Source organism: Rhinolophus sinicus, chromosome 2 (assembly GCF_057876585.1).
Source record: "Rhinolophus sinicus isolate RSI-liver-muscle chromosome 2, RSI-T2T, whole genome shotgun sequence".
Taxonomy (NCBI): domain Eukaryota; kingdom Metazoa; phylum Chordata; class Mammalia; order Chiroptera; family Rhinolophidae; genus Rhinolophus; species Rhinolophus sinicus.
In genome coordinates this window covers 108,640,199-108,657,319 of record NC_142502.1, presented here as the reverse complement: position 1 = coordinate 108,657,319, position 17,121 = coordinate 108,640,199, and the positions used below count along the sequence as shown (strand labels likewise).

Sequence of the window (17,121 nt, the reverse complement as noted above, 5' to 3'; positions counted from 1 at the left end):
CTCCTTTACAACTCTAAACTCCGGGATTTTGTAACACATCTCAACACTAGACCGACAAGGCTTCTTTCTTAGTAGACGGACTGAGCCTTTCTGCCCGGAACCAGATGCAAGGGGGTGGTCGAAGGTAGCATCCATTTAAAAAAAAGAAAAGGATTACGCCACTCTTTTGTACTAGTCGGAAATTAGTCATGCGGCGTCGCAGAGCCACGAGGGTGGCTTCCCAGGTCACAAAAGCTCTGCCCAGGCGCCTCTGGGAGCGATGCCCACCACGCCCCCGCGGGACCGCAGGCACGCCCCCGAGGTCACGGCGTGGCGCGCACGTGCACCCCCGGGGGCGGGGCCGGGCGCGCCGGCCTGGAGATCCCGCCCCACGCGGAGCCCCACACCGCCGGAAGCGGAAATAGCGCCCGGCGCCGTCAGAATAGCCGAAACTGCCACCGCAATGCCGAAGGGGCCCAAGCAGCAGCCGCCGGAGCCCGAGTGGATCGGGGACGGAGAGAGCACGAGCCCCGCAGGTGAAGCTCGTGGGCAGGGAGGGAACGAGAGAGTAAAGAGAAGAGGAGAGAGAAAAGTGTGCGTGTGTTAGGAAAGGGTCACGAGGCGCGAGACTGGCCGGGCCGTGCGGGGCTACTGCGCATGCGTGCAGTGGGGTGGGCCGAGTTTGCCGCGGCAGCAGTGAGTTTGGGGTGGGGGTGAAAGAAAGGGTGCCGGGGTTTCGCTGAGAGGTTTAAGTGGACTGGGCAGTAGACGTGGAAGAGCGTGTGGTACTGAGGGAGAGATGGGGAGAAATGAGAAAGTCCTCTTTTCTCTTTTGGACCTTTTCCGCACCACACTGTATTCTATGTCCCACAGAAATACTGGGGGTGCCAAAAAAAATGTACGCAAGTGAACAGTTTCCTCAGCGTTGTTCAAGCAGTAGTTCGCCACAGTCAGGTGTCTGGACACTGATGGTAACCACTTTGAGCACCTCTTGTAACTGCAGAAGTCAACGTGACTTACATCTTTTGTTATTGGTATATATTGGGTATTACCATTTTATCACTTTTTTAATTTCTTAAAACGTGTATCCTTTTTTTTTGGCACCCTCTGTATATAAGCTGTGCCTGGACCACCCCGCCCTGCCACCACACACACACACTCACACACACTCTTACGCTCACCTTCAGGAGCCGGTGGTGCCACCTGCTTTTCAAGAGAGGATGATTCCTTCATGGGCTCTTTCTTAAGACACATCTGACTCACCTAGAGCAAGAGTGAAGATGTTGGATGTTGGAATGGGGGGTTAAGGTTTTCTTGAAAACAGCGAATATTTGTTGAGTGCTGTATATACTATGCTTTGGGGAGGGTAGAAAAAAAATAATGAAGACATCCTCCCGGTCTTGAAGACACTTCAAGGGAGAGATAGAATGGACCCAAATAGTTACAGTAGGCACACAGTGACTAATTTTACACGCATTTGTTGGATGCCTGCTGTATATCTCATACTGTGCAGAGGAACTGGGAATATAGTGATAAAAGAGAAGCCTTGCTTTGAAGGGGCACCCAGTCTAGTGGAGGGGACAGAACGTTAATCAGACAGTGGTTGACAGAGTGTGATGAGTATGCTTGAGAATGCTATGGGACTGAGAAGAAAAGAGAGGCATCTATTCAGACAGGTAGGGTAGGAGTGTCGGCACAGCCTCCCAGAAATATATGATAAGCTGAGTTCATTCTTGAAGGATCTGTATGACTTAGCAAGGGGAAGAGCAATTCCAAGCAGAGAATTGTGTCCAAGGCTAGTGATGTAGGTGAGCCCAGCTGGTTCCCACTATTGGATGACTGGTGTTGGGAAAATGTGCAGAAGACAGGTAATGAAAGGCTTTATACGCTATTCCGGGGCATTTAGTTCTAAGAATATTAAGAAGAAGGACCTGTTGAAGTGCATAAAGAATGATATGATCAGTTCACAGTGACAGCACTGGGCAGTGGAGAATGGCTTGAATTGGTGAGGATTGGAGGCAGGGAGACCATTTAGGAGGTTCTCGCAACGATCCAGTTGAGAAGTGGTAAGAGTAAGCCAGGGCGGTGAAGACTAAAGGGTTATTAAGGAAGTGGCATTTACCAGAATTGGAAACTGGCCAATGGAAGGGAGGAGAATTAGGGATGACGCTCACTTAAGTAAGTCAATGGGCAGTAAGTAGACTATTAACTAAAAGCAGTAGGCCTGTATGATGGGGAGTGGGCAGAGAGAAGGGCAGCTTTTCAGTGCTGAGTTGGAGCTTTCTGGGGAATTTCTAAGAGGAAATGGCAAGGAGAGAGCTCTCGACTAAAAGTAAAGACAGGCGAGTGTCGGTGAAGTCTTGGATATGGAGGAGACCTCTGCAGATGGAAGCGTAGTGTGGGCTCCGCTTTTGAGACTCAGTGAAGATGGGACAGAAAACAGTGATTAGGGGAGGAGATTGCAAGGTTGAGGAAAGTGTTTTATTTGGCTTTGAAGTTAGGAGCAGCTTAAGTGATGCACTAAAGGGAACGAGGCATTAGAGGAGGAGCAATGGAAGATACAGCACTGCAGCTGCACTTAGCCTTATCCTGGGCCTTGGTGCTTGGTTACACTTCCTCACAACCCAACCTGCACACAGGCTTTTCCTCTACTTACAGGCAGAAGGATCAGAGTGATGTTTCAGGTACAAAGGGGATTTAAAAGAAGGGCAGATGGTGTGGTTGTGTTAGTCTTTGGAGAGAAACTAGTGTCTGGGATTTGTCACTCCTTAGGGTTGTCAACGTGAGCTGGTCATGTCATTCCTTCTTACGTACTGCAATGGGTCCTCCTTAAAGTCATTAGGGTTAGACTCCTTGGAATATACAGCCTTACATTACTTCTCCTGTACATCTTTTCAGCTCTACCACTCTAGTCACCCAGTAGTGAGATCAGATTCTGAAATGTGTTCTGGACGGAGGACCAAGATTAAGCAAAGACAGACAGAAGCATGCCTGGGACTAAATCAAGGAGCAGTGAGAAGCCAGTGTCCAGAACACAGGTGTGGATGGGGAAACAGATATAGCAGAAAAGGTAGGATAGGGCCCTTTTAGTCTATGCAGCTCTAAATTATAGGGCTTGTCCTCATCAATCTCCGGTTCTTGGCATAGTAGATGCTCAGTAAAACCTTCCTAAATAAGTGATTACTATGGATTAAATGGGATTCTGGTCTAAGAAGTACTTAATGTGGTAGATAGCAGAAAGCAGTTAGGTTTTGTTTGGTTGGCTTTTTTAGAGCTAAATAACTACAGGAGTGCTTTTGGATAGGATGGCATGGTTTGGAGGGGAATATGATAGTGGATAGGTCTGGACATAAGGAGAAATCATGAAGCTGCTCCCAGTTTGACGGTGGGAGGGAGACAGGGAGTTAGACATAGTACCCTGCCTTCCGGGAAACCAGGACTGACAGAAGGGAGGAGCTGGAATATATTCTGTCGAGTGAACTTTTATTACTTCCCACTTTGCTCCCTGGAACCACAAGCTAAAGGTGGCTCTCTAGGATGAAAGACTGACTGTGCTAAGTATAATACAGTGTGATGTGTGCTAGAATGTTGTGCGAGCAGAGCAGGTGGGGCATAGACCCAGATGTTCATTTACTTTCCAAACAGCTCTATTTACATGGCCTGTAGGCTTCACAGGCAACATATCCCAAACTGAATGTATGGTATCTTCGTCCTACCTTCACCCCCATGGGTGGCAGGGTGGGAAGAGGGGACATTCTCTTCCACTATATTTCGAGTTAATAAATGGTACCAATAGTCCAACTCATTTTGCCAACTAAAAACATAGGCATGATCTCTGATACTCTGTCTTACTTCCTTTCCACCTCTACCTTCACCCTCTGAATTCTGCTTTCTCCCTCCCACTGCCACCCTAGACCCAGCCACCACTGTCTGTCCTGTGGGACAATACAAATGTCTAGGGAATGATAGTTGAACTAGAAAAATAGTAAAATAGGGTGGAGGCCACTGAGGGCTTTGCGGGGGGATCAGGCTGCTTTGAAATTTGCAAATAAGCATTCACAATGTCTGCTTAACCTTCTAGACAAAGTGGTGAAGAAAGTGAAGAAGGACAAGAAGACCAAAAAGACGGTGAGAAAATGAGGTTGAGGATGAGAACTGATCGTGCTTCCGAGCAAGACGCAGCCATGTGAGGGAGGTGGGAGGTCCGAGGGGGAGGACAGAGCTTATCAAGAGAGGAAGCAGGGTGAGGATGGGAGGGCAGGTCGGCAGGCAGAGTCGGGGGGTTCTGGTCTCAGCCGTGTTGTTGTACATCTTAACTCTCTCTGTAGTTCTTTGAAGAGCTGGCAGTAGAAGATAAGCAGGCTGGGGAAGAAGACAAGTTTCCCAAGGAGAAGGAGCAGCAGCAGCAGCAGCAGGTCTGAGCGTTGGGCCCACGAGTCCGAGGGGTGCCTTGGGCCCAGCAGCCCCTCTGCAGCCCACACCGGTTCACCCCGCTGATGGAGACTCTTGGAGGCAGAGGTCCCGCAGGGCCCTGGGCTCAGCGTCATTCTCTCATCCTCTTTGCTTTCAGCCGCAGAAAAAGAAACGAGACGCCCGAAAAGGCCGGCGGAAGAAGGATGTGGATGACGAAGGAGATGAGAAAGAGCTCCTGGAGCGTCTTAAGAAGCTCTCGGTGCCGGCCAGTGACGAGGAGGATGAGGGTAAATGACGTGAGGGGAATGGGTGCCTGGAACCCGTGAGCCATGAAGAGTGAAGGCCTTGTTTCTTGATCTTTGGCTTGGTTTAGATTGAGGAGCCAGACGTTGTAATTCTCTTTCCTGCCTCATCTTTTTTCCTTGTCATTTCAGTGCCAGCCCCAGTACCCCGAGGAGGGAAGAAAACCAAGGTAAGCCATCTGCGTGGTAAACGGAAACCTCATGGGCCTAACCTTGACCAGCCCACTGACTTCTCTGGCTCTTTCATTTTCCAGGGTGGTAATGTTTTTGCAGCCCTGATTCAGGACCAGAGTGAGGAAGAGGAGGAGGAAGAAAAACACCCTCCTAAGCCTGCCAAGCCAGAGAAGAATCGGATCAATAAGGTGAGAGTGGTGGCTGTGCTGGGTACTCCCACCCCACGGAGCGCCTTCCCCACCCGTAGTGGGGTAATGCCCTGACTTCCTGCTTTTAAGCTCACTCCTCTAGGCCTGTTTTGCTTATACTGTCAAAATCAGGTTTTTAAAATACTCTCCTCATCACTCGGAAATCTACAGTGATTCTGTTGCTTTCACTTCAGAGTCTAAAACAAAGGCCTCACGTCTTTGCTCTTGCACTTGGGCCCTGTGCATTGTTGCCTGGGACTCTGCCATGCGTGCCTTGCAGACCAGCCTGGTCACATCCAGCATGAGGCAGATGATGTCTGTGTCAAAGCCTTTTTTTCTCTATGCTCCGTCCTCCGTCTTCCCTAGAAGGCCTTCCCCAAACCCATGTCCATTACCTCTTCTCAAGATTCGCCCTCTTGAGGAAGCCCTCCAGCGCTGCTGCCACCCACCCATGTAGCTCACTTGCCTGACTCATAGGCCCTTAGCTTTGTGAATATTCTGTAACGTTCTCTTCACTAGTCTCAAACTGGAGTGTAGGGTTTTTTTGGCTCTCATTTTCTTCCTAGCACCATTCAGTACAGTTAACTCCTCGTCCTGGACTCTCTGGAAATGCCTGTAAAGCAACAAGATAGCAAATTAATTTGTGTGTGTATATATGTGTGTCTTCTCCAGGCTGTATCTGAAGAACCACAGCCGGGGCTCAAGGGCAAAAAGGAAAAGGAAGAGAAGTCAAAGGGGAAGGCCAAGGTGAGGGAGTAATTGGCAGGAGGAGGTGCTGGGTCTCAGAGATTTGGGCGTTTCATCGGACGTGCTGTCTTTTCCGTTAGCCTCAAAATAAATTTGCCACTCTGGACAATGAAGAGCAAGAGGATGAAGAGGAAATGACACAAGAAAAGGAACCACCCAAGCAAGGGAAGGAGAAGGCCAGGAAGGCAGAGCAGGTGCATATTTTGCTGTTGGGGATGGGGGGTCAGGGTCTCAGGGTGCTGATACTGTCCAGAGCAGCAGTCGGCAAACTTCTGTAAAGGAGTTGGCGCATAGTGAATGTTTTTGGCTTTGCAGGGCATATACGGTCTCTGATGCATATTTGTCTTCCTTTTTTTTTTAAACAACTCTTTGAAAATGTAAAACTGTTCTTAGCTCCCGGGCCATATAAAAACGGATGCCGGGTCAGATTGGGCCCATGGGCCAGTTTTCAGAGTTGAAAGGACCTGGCTTTGCCACTTACTAGCTGTGTGGCCTTGAGTAGTACATCCTCTACCTCCTTGATTCTCAGTTTTCTCTTCTGTATGACATGAGGGAGTCCAGTAGTTTCTGAGGTACTCTATACATCTAGTACTTTCCCATCCTGTTGTTCTGGATTTCTCAGTGGCTGTGTTAGGGCTTCAGACCTTTTCTTTGCATGTTACTGTGTAAGCTACAGAAACACTGGCTACATGAGGAGAAGGACCCATTACGTTGATTCTGTCCTCAGTTACATTGCGTTAGTAGTTCTGTTTACAGGTAACACACACATACATCATAGATACACTTCATACACACAGAACTCCTGCCATCTGTCTTGTACCATGATTCCTGGTGGCAGAAATGGATAAAGGACTGCAAGGAAACCAGGGGTGGGTATGAGAATGAGAAGATTCACCAGATACATGTCAGGACTCTAGGAGAGAAGGGAAGAGCTGCCTGGAACTAGGGGTGGATCACATGAACTCCAGGTTCTAGAAGGGGGCCTTCACTTTTTACCGTCCCCTCGTTCTCACAGGGGTCAGAGGAGGAAGGAGAAGAGGAGCAAGACGCAGGGGAGTCTAAGGCCAATGATCCCTACGCTCACCTTAGCAAAAAGGAGAAGAAAAAGCTGAAGAAACAGGTAAGACCTTGGGTTCTTAGTGGTCAAAAGAGGAGAAATTGATTTATTTTTATGCTTCAACTATGGGACATGCGAGTTGGTGGACAAGAAGGAGAGCTTGAGTGCTACTTGAAATAAATAGAGTACGGACAGAATGGTGTTCTGTGAACCTTGTCTCGGTGTCCGATGACAGGAAACTGGCAGACAGTAGTTCTCCTTCCTTCTCAGATGGAGTATGAGCGCCAGGTGGCTTCATTAAAAGCAGCCAGTGCTGCGGAGAATGACTTCTCTGTGTCACAAGCGGAGGTGTCCTCCCGCCAGGCCATGTTAGAAAATGCCTCTGACATCAAGGTAGGTCTGAGGGGATTTCTCCCACCCAGCCGCCCAGGGAAGAGCCCGTTCTCTCACCTTTCCCTCAGTGGTCATGGCGACCAATAAGGGGGCTTTGACCACCGACAAGAAAGCTTGGAGGTGTTTTCCATGCCTTGAGTTCTGCCAACTTAAGCGAGAAGATAGAAAAAGCAAAAGTATAGGGGTCCACCCTGGAGGGAAATTGGGTGGGACAGGCTGGACTGGCTTGGATTTGGGAGATCCCATTGGGTAGTGGACAGGGACGTGGACCGGCCTGGTAAGAGCAGGGCACAGTGCCAGCAGGCTTGGCTTGTCAGGCTTCCTGGCAGGGAGAAAGCTGCAGCTCTGTCTGAAAGGGAGAGTTCTCACATTCCCATCCCTCCCTTTGCCATGTTTGCTTCCCTGACGACTGCAGCTAGAGAAGTTCAGCATCTCGGCTCACGGCAAGGAGTTATTTGTCAACGCGGACCTGTACATTGTGGCCGGCCGCCGCTATGGGCTAGTGGGACCCAATGGGTGAGGAGTGGGGGGCTGGAGGTATGGGGGTAGGGTGGAAGGAAAAGGAGAGCCTCCACAGTGGTGACCTGGCCCTGGCGGCTGTCTCATTCCTAGCAAGGGCAAGACTACGCTCCTCAAGCACATTGCCAACCGGGCGCTGAGCATCCCCCCCAACATCGACGTGTTGCTGTGTGAGCAGGGTGAGGCCAGTGGGGGAAGGTGAGGGCAGGGCCAGTGGGGAACCCACCGGGAAGAGCAGAAACTGCTTGTGGTGTTGGGACAGTTACTGGGGACTGGGAAGTGAATGCCAAAGGAGAGCGAGGAAAGAGTGGACTGCAGGATGTTTTCTTTGGGCAGGGCCAGGCAAGGCAGAATGGAGCTGTGGGAAGGGGGACTAGGTTCTTAGCCCTCGAGTGGCCTGACTGTTGTCGCCCTGCTCCCCAGAGGTGGTAGCAGATGAAACGCCAGCAGTGCAGGCTGTTCTTCGAGCCGACACCAAGCGAGTAAAGCTGCTGGAAGAGGAGCGACAACTCCAAGGACAGCTGGAGCAGGGGGATGACACAGCCGCCGAGAGGCTAGAGAAGGTAGAGGAGATGGCTCAGGGGACACGGGCTAGACTTGGGGCTTCCTGTGACCTCCGGACACGTTTCCTCTTCTCGCTCCTCTCAGGTGTATGAGGAATTGCGGGCAATCGGGGCGGCCGCTGCAGAGGCCAAAGCCCGGCGGATCTTGGCTGGTCTGGGCTTCGACCCTGAGATGCAGAACCGGCCCACACAGAAGTTCTCGGGGGGCTGGCGCATGCGTGTGTCCCTGGCCAGGTGGGCCGCCCACCTCACCACCCTCCCAGCCCAAACCACCCGGTCCCTTTTGCTCATTCTTCTGAGGCCAGCAGGGAGGTTCAAGGCCAACTTGTCTCCCTTCCTGTCTGTGTTGTCAGGCTTCAGGTCTTTTCTGCATTTCTCTCCCCTCCTGGTGTATATCCTCACCGACGTCTCACAGGAACTTCCCTAAGGGATTGGGAAGTGTTCATGGTCTCAGGCTGCACCCCCGGGGCTACTCAGGTTCTCTGAGCAGGGACCTGCCTCCCTCTGACCCTGCACTTTGCTGCCCAACCCTCTAGAGCGCTGTTCATGGAGCCCACGCTGCTGATGTTGGATGAGCCCACTAACCACCTGGACCTCAATGCTGTCATCTGGCTCAATAAGTGAGTGGCCCTGGATTAGTCTGCATCACTGGTCCTGTTCACTCTGCCCTGGACAACTCTCAATCTGGCCGTCCCTCTTTGCCTCCCTGCCCCCGTAGTCTGTCCTTCCCCTGATGTAGCCCTAACTTGACCGATGTGACATTTCCACACTCTTCTCTAAAATCCAGTTATCTCCAGGGCTGGCGGAAGACGTTGCTCATCGTGTCCCATGACCAGGGCTTCCTGGACGACGTCTGCACCGATATCATCCATCTTGATGCCCAGCGGCTCCATTACTATCGGGGCAATTACAGTGAGGAGGACTGCTCGTGGGTGGAGGAGAGATGGGGCCCCGAGGAGAGGCCTGGGAGGGGTGTAGGGACGTGGTGATAAGCTGGATCTTTCTGGAATCAGACAGTGATGCCCGCCCCATCCCCCCAGTCCTGATTACCCCTCTCTGCAGGGGAGAGGGCACCCAGTGATGCCCGTCCTCTTCTGCCCCAGTGACCTTCAAGAAGATGTACCAGCAGAAGCAGAAAGAACTGCTGAAGCAGTATGAGAAGCAGGAGAAAAAGCTGAAGGAGCTGAAGGCGGGCGGCAAGTCCACCAAGCAGGCGGTGAGCACTCGGGGGCTTCCTGTGACGAGGTGGTCTTCTCAGCAGGACGAGCTGGCCGGCGGCACCGGCCTGCATTTCAGGGGCTGCTGCGAAGGTATGCGTTTCTGCCTTTCCCCTTTCTCTGCAGGAAAAGCAAACAAAGGAAGCCCTGACTCGGAAGCAGCAGAAGTGCCGCCGGAAGAACCAGGACGAGGAGTCCCAGGAGGCCCCTGAGCTGCTGAAGCGGCCCCGGGAGTACACTGTGCGCTTCACGTTCCCCAACCCGCCGCCGCTCAGCCCGCCTGTGCTGGGCCTGCACGGTGAGCACGGCGCCAGCAGGGCACCTGCTCCTGTTCCGCCAGGCCAGGATAGTGGGGGAGCGGGGACCTTCGCGTAGCCCGGAAAAGAAAGGAAACGGCCGCTTTTTCTGGTGCTCAGGTGTGACGTTTGGCTATGAGGGGCAGAAACCACTCTTTAAGAATCTGGATTTTGGCATCGACATGGACTCAAGAAGTGAGTTGGTGTCGGGTGGTGCAGGAGCACAGGAGAGTCTGGGGACCTCTGTGACCCCCTGTCTTGCTACCTGCAGTCTGTATCGTGGGCCCTAACGGCGTGGGGAAAAGCACCCTGCTCCTGCTGCTGACAGGCAAGCTGACGCCGGTGAGTCCTGAGCCACCCGGGAGGACAGACTGCGATGTGTGGGAAGTGGAAATGCGGAGGGGGGGGGCAACACCGGACCCTCCACAGGGGGGCGCTAAAGACAGAACACGCGGAGAGCTCGTTTCCCTGAGGTGCTACAGAGCAGGTTAGATTGGGTCAGTGAGGAGAGCTAGAAAGGGGGGTCACACTGCTGGAACCCCCATGGGTGTTTTGGTTATACAAGTACATGTTCATTGTAGAATAATTTGAAATTGCATAAGCCAAATAAAAATCCAGAGATACCGGAACTGATTTTGCTGGATCGCTTTCACCTTTTTTCCTTTGCAAATGTGCATATCCTTTTTTTAAACAAAAATGGCCATCACATGAATTTTTCTGTAGTCAGCTTTTTCCAGATAATACATATATCATACATTTTCCATGACAGTAATTATATGTGTACATTTATTTATATAGATTTCACATAATTTGATGTTAGTCATTTAGATTATTTCTGATGTTTCACTAAAAGACACTACTGTAGTAAATATCGTACATCTTTTATGAATTTACTCTTCTCTTAGGATAAATTCCCTAGAATTGCTTTTAAGGTTTTGGCAGTATATCGCCATATAGTGCTTTAGATAGGTCGTAGCCATCTGTACTCCCTCCAGGAAAGTGTTGAGAGGGCCCTTTTCCTCACACCCACAGAGCAGATCTTTAGAAAGACGCTCTTAGATCCTCCTGCCAACTGTCCCGAATCCCCATCTGAGGTGGGGCCTGAGAATGTGTGGTTCATGGGTCTCGCTGGGTGGGAAGGGTGTTCTTGGTCATGGTCAGCCTCCCCTGATTCTGGATCTGTGCTTCTGTGCCCCCCGCTGTATTCTTCTCTTACACCTTGTGCCCCGTACTCTGACTTCCCAGTGTGCCCTTATCACACGGGGAAGAACGTCCTGTTCCCTTGCGCACTCACCTGCCTCAGCCGCATTCTGCTATTCATCTCCCCCTCAGAGAAGCTGGGGTGTGGACCTGCGGCACCTTTCCCTTCCTCTCCCTGACCACCTGCTCTTTCCTTGCAGACTCGTGGGGAAATGAGAAAGAACCACCGGCTGGTGAGTTGGCTTTGGGAATTGGGGAACAAGAGTGGGCAGAGGGAGTATGACTCACCAACCACCTCCGTCTCCCCCGGGCAGAAAATCGGCTTCTTCAACCAGCAGTACGCAGAGCAGCTGCGCATGGAGGAGACGCCCACCGAGTACCTGCAGCAGGCCTTCAACCTGCCCTACCAGGACGCCCGGAAGTGCCTGGGCCGCTTCGGCCTGGAGAGCCATGCCCACACCATCCAGATCTGCAAGCTCTCCGGTACACTGCGGGCTGGGGAAGCTGTCCTGCTCCTCAGTGTTCATCTCTGCAGACCACCTGGCGGCGGGAAGGAAGGGAGCCAGGGCGTGGGGGGCCTCGTGCGCATGCGCACACAGCCAGGGTTCGCCTGCAGAGATGTCAGGCGGCCACAGGTGTGATGGACCTCCTTGTCCTCTGCCACAGGTGGGCAGAAAGCCCGAGTTGTGTTTGCAGAGCTGGCCTGTCGGGAGCCCGATGTCCTCATCTTGGTGAGAGAGCTGGGCCACAGGAGGGGGTGAGTTACAGGCAGGTAGGAGTGGTCGTGCTTAGTCACGAAATGCCACCGTCTCCACAGGACGAGCCCACCAATAACTTGGACATCGAGTCGATCGATGCCCTGGGGGAGGCCATCAACGAGTACAAGGGCGGTGAGTCAGCTCAGCACGCGCCCCTCCTCTTTCCCTCTGGGCCAGGCCGCAGTGTCCTGCGGCTGGGCCGCCCTTGGTTCACGTTCTGATTTCTTCCTCCCTTCTGTCCACCTTCATTCTCGCCATCTTTCTGCAAAGCTGTGATCGTCGTCAGCCATGATGCCCGGCTCATCACAGAAACCAATTGCCAGCTGTGGGTGGTAGAGGAGCAGAGTGTGAGCCAAATCGACGGTGACTTCGAGGACTACAAGCGGGAGGTGTTGGAGGCCCTGGGGGAGGTCATGGTCAGCCGCCCCCGAGAGTGATCTTCCCTCCCAGAAGTCTCCCGCAAGACCAGCTCGCGTCCCTGTTGTCCCGTCTCCACCCGGCAGCCTGCGTCTGTCTGCAGCTCACCAGCACAGGGAGGCAGGGGTGCCTGATGTGACTAGGAGACCACTTTGACTGTTGCCTTTCCTCTGAGAGACTTTTCTGCTCCCTTTTGTTCAGCTGGCCTTGTGTATGACATCCCTCTGTGTAGACAGAGGTGACCTTCCTTATTGTGGGGTTCCATCCAGCCAGACGTTCGTGGCCAGTTGTCTGCAGCCTCTGGTCCATCTTAAAGCTTCGGGCGTGGTGGCCCCCGGTCTCTGGTGCTGCTGTTTTTTGGTAGATTTCATGCTGACTTCATGATGCAAACAGCTGGTGAGCTCAGAGCCGGAGAAGGGGTCTGAGGCCGGTGCTGCTCCTGGGACTTGGTGTCTGCAGTCTCTGGGTTGGGTGGGGACTTGGAGGCAGGAAAGCATTGCTGCTGAACTTGAATCTCCCTTTACAAGGAGAAGAAATAAAGGAAAGGAGTTGCTGCTGCCTTGTCACTGTTTGGAGATTCATGGGAGCTGAAACTGTTCTGTCATGATTTGCTTTGTTCAGTTTTCTAGCAGCATTTGGTATCCTTCCCCACTGATACCAATGGCTCTAACTGGCAGTCTTACTGTGCTTTAGATGGTGCTTACTGTCTGAGGAGCCTCCCCTCCCCCAGCCCTTCAGACAAGAAGAGAAAGGGATTCAGCCCTTCGTCTGGGACACTGGTCTCTCTCTGTCCCAAGTTCTGCCCTGTGGTCCGAGACCAGAGTGCGGATCCTCTCAAAAGTTACCAAGTCAGCTGACATGTACAGTACTGTGGGGTGTACAAGAAGGGAAAAGACAAGTCTGCATCCGTGAGTAGTGAGAGAATACTTAGGAAATAAGACACGAGCATCCTGTGTGATAGGATTAATTGCCAGTGTGTGGTTCCCTAGGTTCTAAGTGGCCAAGTGCTATAGAAAGGGAAGGTTACCTGGAGCCTGGTTGTTTGGCAGGATCACTTGAGGGGGGGGCCTTGAAAGAGAATAAGGATTTGAATAATGAGAGAACAGCCATATTTGGAACCTAGCAAAAGAGCAGCTCTAAGGTTTAGAAGAAAAAACTGGGAGTTAGAATGTGGCTAGTGTGGCCACTATTAGTGTTAGATTGGAGGGGTGGATTTGGAAAGTAAAATACAAGTGGCAAGTGGTGATTTTAGGTAGTGATGGGTGAGGTACACTATGGGACTTACAAGGGGGACCACCTAACTTCTGTGGGGATGAGGTAGTAAGTCCTAAACTAGAGCAAGGGATGTAAAGACCCAGGTGGAGTTGGAGACAGAAGACAATGACCAGGTATGTCCAGTTCCAGGGGGAATATGAAGAGCTGAGTGGTTAAGACTGACTTTGGAAATATAATTTGGGGAAATTATTTTCTGGCCAAGTGAATAACACTGGACCTCAAGTATAAGGTTTATACTGGAAGTGAAGGTTTGGTATGGAGATAGTTGTAGAGGTGCCATAGGTGACATCTCCAAATTGGAGAGAAAGCACCCCCCTTAACATAATTTGAGGGGAAAAAATCATTGCCTTGTGCCAAGCCCCGAGTAAGACATTACGTATAATTTCCACAATTCTGTGAAGTATCAGAACAGTGGGAGCCAGGCTTCAAGTTCACTTACTAACGGTGTGACCTTGGACAAGCTACTTAGCCTCTTGGTGCCTGATTCCTCATCTGTAAAATGAAGGTGACAAAAAGTACCTACCTCACAAGTTTATTAAAGCACTTTACAATGATTTGTAAAGTGCTTTCAATTTTTTTATTTTGTTACATGTATTTCATGTTACACACCACACTTAAAATTTTCAACTCACTGCTCTAGATGAAATTATACATAAAATATTTAGGAATGTTATTTATAAAATGAACACCAAAAATTTGCATTTCAAGTTTTTTATCACTAATTTCATTGCAGGTTCTTCAGATGCTCCAAGATAACTTCTGTCCATGGGCAGAAGTTTTATTTCCATCAACATGCTTAGTATGTAATGGAATTAATAATGAACCTAAATGAGGGCAAAAGGATGCCCCTCCAAAAAACAGCAACATGGGCGTGAGACACATAAGAAAACATTTTACCATGTACAATGCACTCCCATATATGATGTGCACCCACGTTTTTGGCCCCAACTTTTCAGGGGAAAAAATCTTTCGTTTTAATTTTTTTAATTCAAATTTTTAATTGTTTACATTTAGGTACTTGTTTTTTGTGTTATAAAGAAATTTAAGCATTTGCTTCTTAATGTTAACATATTACAAGAAATTTTATGTAACAAATAATTACAAAACACAAGAACAAATACAAGGTACAAGAAATTTTATGTACTGGTAACATATTTATGATATTTACACATCATAGAAGACCAAGAACTCTGTCCTTGCAAGTTCGTTGCAAGTTCCTCCTTAAGTTCAACAAAGCCGATTATCATATTCCAGGATATTTTGCATATGGATATCGTTATTGATTTCTGGAGTTACACTTTTAATTCATAAGTATAAATAAAAGAAAAACATTTATATAGATACAGAACTAGTACTACCCATGTATAATGCCCATCCTTATTTTTTCAAATTTGGGCAAAAAAATGTACATTATACACTGCAAAATACGGTAACATATTTACATGGTATGGTAGTATGTAGGTAACCCAAAGCCTGAAAAATGGAACTTCATTAACAGAATAAGTATTTTTATTCGTGAACTAGATTTTAGTACCTAAAAATACTGCATTGAAGATAAGCAGCATAGAAATGTTTCCATTTTAAAGTAGTGATTCTTCTGCACACCTTCCTAATGAGGAAACGACACACCCTCTGTCACCCAGACTGTAGTGGGCTGTTCCTGGGATGATGGCCCTTGTTTATCTGACTCTTGTGTCCTGGGCATTCTCCCTAATCTGTAGAATGGACAAGACGATCACAGCAAAGTCCTAGAGGGGTGTGAGCCAGGATAGGCCTGTTAGGAGTGCACAAGAAGCGTTTTAGGGAAGACTTGTCAGTGGAAAACAGGACAGCCCTGTGGCCATACAGAGGTCAGGAGGCTGGGAATGTAAAATAAGCCCTAATGCATCTTTTGGAGCAAAAATCAATATAAGAGCGAGTCTTACTTTCAGGGACATACTGTAGGACTTAATTTATATTACGAGCATCCTGAAAAATCATGCTAGGGCTTATTTTCCGGTTAGGTCTTATTTTCGGGGAAATATGGTAGAAGCAGGGATAGGAGCTGAGTGGTGCCTTTGGAGCACCAGTGCTAGGAGGGAAGGCAGGGTGGAGGTGGGGGATAGGGGTCACTTTTAGATGGACTGATTAGGGGAGCCTTCTTGGAGGAAGTAACATTAAAGCCAAGGCCTGAAGGTGGCGAAGGAACCAAGCAGATGACAGAGAACGTATAAAGTTGAAATGATATTTTGTGTGGGGGTGGAGGGTGGGAATGGAAGCAGAGAAGAACAGACCGACTGAAACAGTGGGGGGGGAGGGGAGAAGGCTGCAGAAGAGCCTGTGGGGGCTTCATGAAGCAACAGAAATCGGTCAGTGAATATGGTGAAACGGATGAGGTTGCTCACCCTCTTTCTCCTGCCCCACCAACCAAAAATTTTAAGGTAACAGGTTACTTTGGATTTTTATGGAGCATTTGAAAGAAAAATGGCTGAACTCATTTTTAACTTAAAATAGAAAAAACTTGAAGCTCTCTTTAACGGTTCTTGTGGCCTGTTGTGGGAGACAGAGGGAAGGAGGTTTGAAAAGCAGGCAATAGATGGAACCAGGAGGAAAGAAACACTGTTTTTTCACTTGAGCTGATACTTCACTGGTATTTCCCCTCTAACCTTGGCCTTGACATTGCACCTCTTCTCAGGTCCTCTCCTAAGTGCACAGAGCTACAGCAGGCTGACTGAAGAACCTCCTGAGACTAGGCAAGGGACGACAAAATCAGCCCCATTGGACTTACTAAATGTAAAGGAGACCTGTGAAATTTAGGAAGTTGCCCTCATGTGGCCAATCCTAGAAATAATAGCCAAGAAACGTGTTAGGGCAGTGACATCAGCGTTTTCCAGATCCGCAACAGGGAACTTGTTAGAAATGCACAATCTTGGGATCCATCGCAGACCTCCTGAATCGGGAAATTGGCTGGATCTGACCCGCAATCTGTCTTTTAACAGGCCCTTCAGATGACTCTGATGAACCCTGAGAGGTTGAATGCCATTCTTCTCGACCCACACAATATACCCATCCTCCCTCTGCCCCCAAAATGTAATATACTCCTGACTTCTAGTTTCAAGAACTTCCTATTTAAATTCTACCCCTCCATGTTCTATTCTCCAACACCTCCTGTCTTCCCAGGAATCTTACTCCATCAACTAGGCCCTCAATTTAATACCTGTCCTTAAGAACTAAAAACAGGGGTGGGCAGGTGGCTGTTTGTTAGAGCCTGCGCTCTGGGCTACAAGGTTGCCGGTTCGACTCCCACAGGGAGTCAACTCCTGCAACTAAGACTGAACAACAGCAACTGGACTTGGAGCTGAGCTGCGCCCTCCACAACTAAGACTGAAAGGACAGCTTGATTTAGAGCTGATGGGTCCTGGGAAAAACATACTGTTCCCCAATAAAGTCCTGTTCCCCTTCCCCAATAAAAATATAAATCTTTAAAAAAAAACAACACTAAAAACCACCTTACCTGGACCCTCTATCTCCTAGCCACAGGCCTTTTCCTCTGACTCTGCAGAGCTGTTTGGGGAGAGCAGTCTGCACTCTTTTTTCTTGCTTCCTACTTTCTCCCCTGGCACTGCCCTTAAGAGGAGCCCACC

The 17,121-nt window shown here is 49.8% G+C and overlaps 1 protein-coding gene across 1 annotated transcript; it reads left to right on the top strand.

The window, feature by feature from the left end:
* The first annotated feature begins 360 nt into the window (after window positions 1-360).
* On the top strand, window positions 361-12,781 carry ABCF1 (ATP binding cassette subfamily F member 1). Its single transcript, XM_019717403.3, has 25 exons — window positions 361-515; window positions 4,061-4,107; window positions 4,308-4,394; window positions 4,550-4,679; window positions 4,827-4,864; window positions 4,949-5,056; window positions 5,729-5,803; window positions 5,884-5,997; window positions 6,819-6,923; window positions 7,131-7,253; window positions 7,669-7,769; window positions 7,866-7,951; window positions 8,196-8,335; window positions 8,421-8,569; window positions 8,872-8,955; window positions 9,123-9,247; window positions 9,439-9,551; window positions 9,679-9,850; window positions 9,969-10,043; window positions 10,120-10,190; window positions 11,249-11,281; window positions 11,363-11,531; window positions 11,715-11,779; window positions 11,866-11,938; window positions 12,077-12,781. The coding sequence occupies exons 1-25, from the start codon at window positions 443-445 to the stop codon at window positions 12,241-12,243; spliced, it is 2,523 nt and encodes an 840-aa protein (XP_019572962.1). The 5' UTR covers window positions 361-442; the 3' UTR covers window positions 12,244-12,781.
* Window positions 12,782-17,121: the final 4,340 nt, after the last annotated feature.

What these genes read in the sequence shown, in the direction of transcription:
- ABCF1 (XM_019717403.3), top strand. Translation starts at nt 443, where the DNA reads ATGCCGAAGGGGCCCAAGCAGCAGCCGCCGGAGCCCGAGTGGATCGGG. An exon ending in CAGTGACGAGGAGGATGAGG is followed by an intron (nt 4,680 to 4,826) that starts GTAAATGACGTG and finishes TTGTCATTTCAG; the next exon opens with TGCCAGCCCCAGTACCCCGA. An exon ending in CGTGTTGCTGTGTGAGCAGG is followed by an intron (nt 7,952 to 8,195) that starts GTGAGGCCAGTG and finishes CCTGCTCCCCAG; the next exon opens with AGGTGGTAGCAGATGAAACG.